At 40.2% G+C, this 8,166-nt stretch overlaps 1 protein-coding gene across 1 annotated transcript; it reads right to left on the reverse strand.

The window, feature by feature from the left end:
- Nucleotides 1-3,379: 3,379 nt before the first annotated feature.
- Nucleotides 3,380-7,481, reverse strand: si:ch1073-303k11.2 (LRRN4 C-terminal-like protein). Its single transcript, XM_066642674.1, has 2 exons — nt 7,351-7,481; nt 3,380-5,555 (listed from the first exon to the last, which is right to left on the reverse strand). Exon 2 carries the CDS (start codon nt 5,546-5,548, stop codon nt 4,802-4,804), a length of 747 nt encoding a protein of 248 aa, XP_066498771.1. The 5' UTR covers nt 5,549-5,555; nt 7,351-7,481; the 3' UTR covers nt 3,380-4,801.
- Nucleotides 7,482-8,166: the final 685 nt, after the last annotated feature.

Here is an 8,166-nt window from a genome sequence, read left to right on the forward strand (position 1 = left end):
CCCTCACACACTTCAAAATAAAAGTTCTTAAAGAATCACATTTTAACATCATTAACAGGTCTTTCTTGTGTTTTGTGCGCCAGAAGACCTTAGGCGAAATAAGCAGTCAACCCTATGGCTGAGCATATCTGCTTTGAGATCCAAATTTAATCAGAGAGCCACGGTTTCTTATGTCAGAAAAAAGGAACCAACCATGTGAACTGGTGTGTGGGGGGTTTCAAGCTAGAGGTAGATAAGGGTTCTTACTGCAAATCCATAGATCCGTGTACTTTGAATGAACATATGAATGTGTAGTTCCATGAAACCACTTTTAAGGCATTGGGGTGTTTTCTTGGAAGCAAATAAACAATTTTCATTTTTAATAAGTAAGTTTTAATGTTCACACAAGGTGAAGACCAGCTGCCGTGTTCAAATTTTGTAGTATACTAAATCCACCAAAATTAAGATACATATTTTTTTCTAGAAAAAAATAAAGGCTTTTCATCCAGTAGCTGTATACATTCTATAGCTCTATGCTGTCACACAAGAAGAGGAGAAACTGGGCAACGCATCCCCTTTCATTTCCAAAGACCTTCTTAGACTTTTATTATGTAATATATACTGGACTTAGATTTCGTTTCACCGGTTGAGCCCGGTCTATCTCACCTTTCCCACATGCTCTACTATTCTACATTAAGTGTACAGTATTCTCCAAAAATATATAACTGGTAATCTATTGATTAGACTTGTGCGAGCTGCACTTTATTAAAGTGCCTGGATTTACCTGTTTTTAAATGAGTTAATTTGGGAATCCACACTGGCTCAATGCTGATTATCGAATTGAGAGGCTCAGTTAATAACATTTACCTTCACATTGATGCCTTTTCCTCCACTGTATTGACCAGCCAAGTGTCCAATCGGATAGAGCCTCACCTGTATCTCAAGGAATTATGGGTAACATGGCTCTGCTGTTTCAGCATCTTTGCAGACCTGGCCTTAAACAGCAGCACGTCGCGAATTAGCACAATCACCCGACAGCATCCTTGTGGGAATATTGTGGATTGCTGGATTGTGGTGTACAGCAGGTCCACAATAATACTAATTCATAATTTCACTCATTCATCTTAGGTAACAGCTTAATTTACTATGTATGGATCTATGAATGTACTAGTCCCCACCTCCGTCTCTACTTACACCATGAAGCTTGCAAGCCCCACCCCAAAATTGTTTCCTTAGGTTTATGATGTAAGAAACCCTGGCTGCCTGAATTCACCTGTTTGAGTCTTTATAAACAAAACCACACAAATATGTTACCAAGCGAATGATTTAATTCTCACTGAACGGGGTTTTTAAAAAGTTGTCATTTTCATGAGATGAGTCGTGTACATCTCCTGTTTAAGGAGGCTGTTTAAAACATATTCCCAGATTTGCTGACAAACTTAATGTGAGATAATATGGGATTATTCTCATCCTCCATAAAGCGCACCAGCACCATCTTATATAAACCAGCAGGGGGCTGCAAATTCCATGGTAATATAGGGAGTAAAACTACCAATAGAATGACAGGCCGCTGCATATGAACCTAAAGACACACTGCTCAGAGCCAAGCTAGAGGGGTATAAAGTGGATCTGCACTCTCTGGAGTGATGCAACTCCATCCAATACATTTCAGATGAGTTGGATGCCATTTATGAACCAGAACTAATCACCCAACATCAGTAACTGACATAATTAATGTTAATGTGACTGAAGCACGTGTCTACCTTTGGTTCTGTGAGACTTTTCTTCTCCATAGGGACACACTTCTTTACCCTTGTTAAAAGAGGAGGTGATGCAAGGTGTTGGTTAATGGCTGCTGCGGTCCACATCTACAAGCCCAGTAAACACCTGACACTCAGAGAAGGTGCAAGTGTTTTTTTCTACCCACATTAATAGCTTAGGGCACACTGAAATGTTTCCTTTATCATGTTAAATGTGTATAAATGTTTATCTTTTCGGCTAAACTACATGTTGATACATGACACAGAACAGAGAGCTAGAGATGAGACACGTCATCTACAATAATTAATCGAAAAATATTTTTAAAAATGAGCAAACACTGTTTATATTAGCATTGAATTATGATCATTTTTAATAATCCAGTGCAAGTCGTGTGATGGAAAACAAAGCTACTATGAGGTAACCATAGAGCAGGTCCCCCACCAGAGGAAGGCCCTTGTTTAATAACAATTTAGCACAGAATCTCTGATACATCCAGGCTACCAGTCAGTAACACTGCTGTTTATGCAATAAAGAATCATTTAAAAAAATGAGTAATTCCTCCTTTGAGTAGGAAAGGAGCGTCAGAGTTGAAAAGAGGAAGAACTTTTTAGAACGAAGGGAAACCCTAAAATATCCTAAGTGGCAAATGTGATGAGGAAAAACTGAATATATCTTGTGAAAAATGGGTATTAATGACTAAGCCTCCAGTAATATTAGCCATTAAAATGTTTCTAGACAAACTGAAGTCATAAATAGCAGGGTGTTGTCAGTCAAAAATGGTCAGTTTTCGTTTTCATGAGCCAATAAGCATTCATTATTTCAAAACCAAGACCCTGATTGGCTGTCCAAACTCTGCTTGATTGGTTTATAATTGTATGTGATCAGTAAATATGCCCACCTTCTGCAACACACACTCAGTTCTGCTTTAGAAAGGTGTAACAATTGTTTGGACTGCAGTTTCCAAATCTTATTTACACCTTAGATTTAAACAGGTTTCTTTGGATACTCTGTTGTTATATGTTAATAACCTATGTTCTGATTGACTGATCCCTATTATACCATAAAGGGTGGCAGGTAGTGTGGCTGTCACACAGCTCCAGGGGGTGAATACACTAGTGAAAGTCCCGCTCCGGGTGAATGTCTAAGAGTAGATCGTGTGTTCTCCCCATGTCCATGTGGGTTTGCTCCGGGTGCTCAGGTTTCCTCTCACAGTCCAACAACTCATGTTGGTAGGTGGATTGGTGACTCAAAAAATGTCCCTAGGTGTGAGTGAATGTGTGAGTGTGTGTAACCCTGCAAAGGACTGGCGCCCTATCAAGCTATGCTTACTGGGAATCCATGGATATGACGAAGAAAATTCTCAATTATCAACATAATACAACACCTGGTCAAGGGTCTCTGGAAAACTGCAAATGGATGTGTAACATTAATCTAGAACTATGGATGGGTCACAGGGACAAACTACAAAAACGTGTTAACGGCTTTTAAAAAATAGAGTTAATGTTTTTACCAATAAAACCTCCTAGATGAGTAAAAAAATAATGTAGATATTTTCTCAGTTTCTCACAGTGTTTCAGTGGACAATGGACAATATCTTTAAAAACAAACAAACTTGACTTCATTTGGAAATGTACAGTTAAATAAAACTTTATTTAAAAAAAGTTAGTTTTGAAAAAATGAACCATTTAACAACATATTTAACAAATTATATCACACTTACAATCCAAAAATTTACAACGAATTATCCATAAAGCCTTAAAGAAGCACCAGGCTTCTCCCAATGTTCCAGCACCATTAGTGGAATCAAACAGTAAAACAGCTATCAAAATGTATTATTATTATTATTATTATTATTATTATTATTATTATTATTAACTTGAAACACAATGAACGTATAGAGTAGCTTTCAGCAGGTTTGTGTTGGGCCTAAAGCAGTGTTACTTTAAAGGCCAAAAGTCTGGAAGCAACACATACATGTTTTTCTTGGGGTAATTTGCTATGTGTCCAAAGATCCACCACCAGCAGCCGCTTTGGGCTGTGCGATGGCCACCCATTCAGTACCTTTGGGATGAGTTGGAGTTGGGTTTGTGATCCATAGAAAAGGAATAATTAACTCAATCCACATATTTGTCCTGTTTAAAATGCCCCTGAACACTTGATCAAGTCATCCAAGTGTGTTTCAACTGGAGCTTGGGTTTCTAGACATCGATTAATCATAATCTTGGGCTAAATTGCAGTATCAGTGATTAATCATCATCTTTTCTGTGGTTAAGTTATATTTCAGGGAAAGCTTTGTACTGATAGTTTAAACATCATCCTCATGACAGTACTCATATCCACTTCGTAAACACTATACTCTTGGGTTTGCACTCCTTTGCTTTCACCCCTCATTGCTCACTAGCATCTCAACACAGAGTAACCACATTTCACACTATGTCTGCTAGGCAATCCAAGTAGCTGATCATTAATTACAATATAGGTACAGGAATATTACAGTTTACTAAATGTAGTAACAGTGTAAATCTACCTTTAAAAGCACAACACAGGTTCTGAAGTCCAGTTGTGTTCATTAAAGGTACATTACATTCCCTCCATTCCCTCCATTTCATTACACTCCAGAATGAGAGTTGTCTTCACAGAACATCTATATAATAAATCAAGTCCTGGAGATTAATAAAAGGGGCATATGAAATCAATGCAACTCTACAGTTCACATAGAATATGTTACAATTATGTTCCCTTAGATACCACCACAGTGAGTTTTTCTGAGAGTGTATAGAAACAGCAACCACTCAAGTGAAACCTAGAGCAATTAAAAATGAATGCAAGTGCTTCCACATTTTTGGCCTGTAGTGTATGTGTTTCATAACTCACACAGCGGTGCAATATATTATTTCAACTTCTTAGTAGTGCTCTCTTCTACCTTATATTTAATACTTTATGTTAGCTTGTGGTTAACATTCTGTAACACTCCCTCAGTGTAACCGTCTCACTTCTTTCACTGTTCAAACAGTACATCAATGTTCAGTCACAGTATCTTTACTGTCCCTCTCTTGACCGATCACAGCGTTTCATTGGTGGTGTATGAGGGATTCCTGAGCCCCTCCCCATCCAAAGTCCCACTCTTCCTGCAAGACTTCCGTCTCCATAGTAACACCACAGCCAATGAGAGCAGTATTAAAAAGCCGACACATCCAGCTATGATACCAGAGGTGAGAACAAGCTGGCTTGTCTTTAGAGGCTCAAAACGGGCACATGACTTTTCAGACTTTATGCTGTCCCCAGCGTCATTGACGGCCACCACACACACTTCAGACCCAGCCTTCAGTCCCTTGATCGTTCCATTGCGGGTAAACTCCCCATAGATGGAGCCATGGGCTTCTCCGTCTTCGGTCATCACTTTGTAGTGTGTTACTCTAGAGAGTGGGGCACACCAATGGACTTCCACTTCCCCAGCGGACCCCGGCTTGACCTCCCGCAGCATTGGGGATTCAGGGGGCTGATCTGGACCCGTAAGCCCGGGACAGTAGCACTTGGTCTGTGCAGAAAGAACGGAGCAGGGCACGTCTGGAACCACACAGGGGTCATATTCACACTCTCGAGGCGGGAACTGGGCAGTGGTTAACCGAGTAAGGCCAACATTTTGGGAGGGCTGGGGGGTTTCTTCATAGTCATCATCATCTCCAATGTACAGAATACGAGTTTTTGTGACAGGAGGGCGAGAGCCTAAGGGACTCACAGATGCAGCCCTCAGGAAGTCCACTAAGAAGACCACCAGGAAGAGTGTGTAGTTTGACACAAACATCATCTTGGCTCTGTAAGAGACATATAAAACTCATTAACGTTTACGATTCAAACATTCTCCCGCTCTCTCTTTTGTCTTTTTTATGTTGAATGTTGCGTTGTTTTATTAATGAAAATTGTCCTTTATTCAACAAAAATGGCCTATAATTGAAGCTGTTTGACCATTACCCAGAAGTGGGTGCATTCATTTGTTCTGTTCTTGGGAACAGTTTTATATTTAGATTTTTAAAAATAAAATTACACAGCTTAAATGAAAGGAAATTTAATTATGCCTGTTTGGATTGTGTGAGCGGCGCGGTGGCGCAGCAGGTAGTGTTGCAGTGGCACAGCTCCAGGGACCTGGAGGTTGTGGGTTCAAGTCCCACTCTGGGTGACTGTCTGTGAGGAGTTGGTGTGTTGTCCCTGTGTCCACGTGGGTTTCCTCCGGGTGCTCCGGTTTCCTCCCACAATCCAAAAACACACGTTGGTAGGTTCAAAAGTGTCCATAGGTGTGAGTGAATTTGTGAGTGTGTGTCACCCTGTGAAGGACCTTCGCCCCCTCCAGGGTGTGTTCCCGCCTTGCACCCAGTGATTGTGTGTAGGCTCCGGACCCACCGCGACCCTGAACTGGATAAGCACTTACAGATAATGAATGATTGAAGGTTTGGATTGTACTTTACACATAAAACGTACTTGTACACCTACATACATAACACATACATAAATACATAAATAAACTCTCTTATGTAAGTGGCCTGTGTTCTGATTGCCTAACCCCTTCACAAGTGAAACGAAGCACACTACATTCATGAAATAAACAGAACACATTGTGAAGTTCAGACAGAAACCCTCAGTGACCTATAAAAACTTTAAGCTGCTTGTTTCAGGTATGTTAATCCTTAGAAAGATTACAATAATACATGTCCATACACACAGCCATTTTCCTGCAACTTCAATGTCATTGACTAAGCGAATATCCACAAGAACAACACTTTGAATTACTTCTACTGAAATGGTTTGGGATGAGTCTGGAACTGTGTGTGGGCTCCAGAACTAAGAATCTGACATCAGTAACTGATCTTACTAATGTCTATGTGGCTGAATGCAAACAAATATCTACTTTAAAGCCTTCTGAGTAGAAGTTGCTGCAACAAAAGGCGACCAACTTCCTATTAACACCCTGAATTTCAGAAGTAATATTAAAGAATTGTGAAATAAAATTTACCCGAATTGTGTTTTATTGTGTATAGTGTCCTTTAAAATAAAAGTCCTTAAATGGCTCCTACAGCCAGTGTACCTCAGACGTCGGAACCCAACCTAGCGTAACCAAGTCCAGTTTGTTTCCAACCACCATGTGAACAAAACACCAAAGCAAGCCACAAAAGTCAAGTACAGTTCCCTTCACCGTTCCATAGATGTGGGACGTTCTGTTCCCATAGACGGACAGATTCACACAGTAAACATTGGAGTCTATTCTTACAGACTGCAGCACTCTGGCCAGCTACTCAAGACATACTTCATCCCTGAAACCCTTCTGGATTCCAGCCAAACTGTTTCTGTGGGAACCTGGCTAGTCCCCAGGTCCAGGAGAAAAAGATCTATTACATTATATTGAAACATAAAATCAATTCCATTTAATAGAACTGGATTAAAAATGGTAGCCAGTGTTGTATAAGAATAGTGGTACCACTATGTGGACCAACAGTTACCAAACTCATCCAGAAAGTTATTATAGCATTGGTGCACCCTTAATCCTTGTTGCATTCATTGTCATGGAAACCTGTTTCTGTACCGACAGACAGAGTTGAGAAAAACAGAAAAACATACCTGTAAAAAGTTTTTCTGTGGCCCTCAGATCTTCAAGTATCTCTTGATTCTTGTCGGACTCCTTTCCCTCTGAGCCACACCAGTCTTTCACCTCCCTCTTTTCTATTCTTCCCACTCAGAAGTGTTCCCTCCCTCTCTCCAGCCTCATCCTCCTCCATGCACACACGACTCCCTGCTACTATAGGGTTCTCTCTCTCTCTCTCTCTCTCTCTCTCTCTCTCTCTCTCTCTCTCTCTCTCTCTCCCTCCCTCTACCTCTTTTTACTTTCATCTCCCTCCATCTGGCCCATTCCTCTTTTCTCTTTTCTTTCTTACTTCTTCTCTTTCTGTCACTGTCAGCTGGGGGTGAGCAGTTTGAAGTTTGTTCCCTGAATGTTAATTACTTTCAGTAGTTGAAAACATGTCTAAACATATTACACACTGTGTTAATGTGTGTTTGTTTTTATGCAGTTCCAGAACATAAATGTCCTGACACAGTAGTAAAAACACAATAAAAAGGGTCTTATTTCTAAATCTTAGGTACTGATATGAAATATACACACAAGTCTGAGGCCTGTGCTCTGGAAATCACAGACAGCTTCTTTGTTTCATTTTCTAATGTTAATCATTTGTGCCTCTTCCCTTTTCTCAGTAATGGCCTCTTCCCAGCTCCTCATCCTTTCAGACCCACAGTGACGTGTTGTCTTCTTACAGTGGAAACTGAGGACAGAGTTTCTCCTGTCTCTCAAAGATGAAAGCATTCAATGCTGTTTAAGTGATGGGTCCTTGTGTGGTTTTTAATACATTTTTGAGCATTTAAATATTTCTTTGAACTTAT

The sequence above is a fragment of the Hoplias malabaricus genome, chromosome 13, assembly GCF_029633855.1.
Source record: "Hoplias malabaricus isolate fHopMal1 chromosome 13, fHopMal1.hap1, whole genome shotgun sequence".
NCBI lineage: Eukaryota > Metazoa > Chordata > Actinopteri > Characiformes > Erythrinidae > Hoplias > Hoplias malabaricus.

Bases quoted from the DNA above. Each gene is read 5' to 3' on its own strand.
- si:ch1073-303k11.2 (XM_066642674.1), bottom strand. From the start codon at position 5,548: ATGATGTTTGTGTCAAACTACACACTCTTCCTGGTGGTCTTCTTAGTG.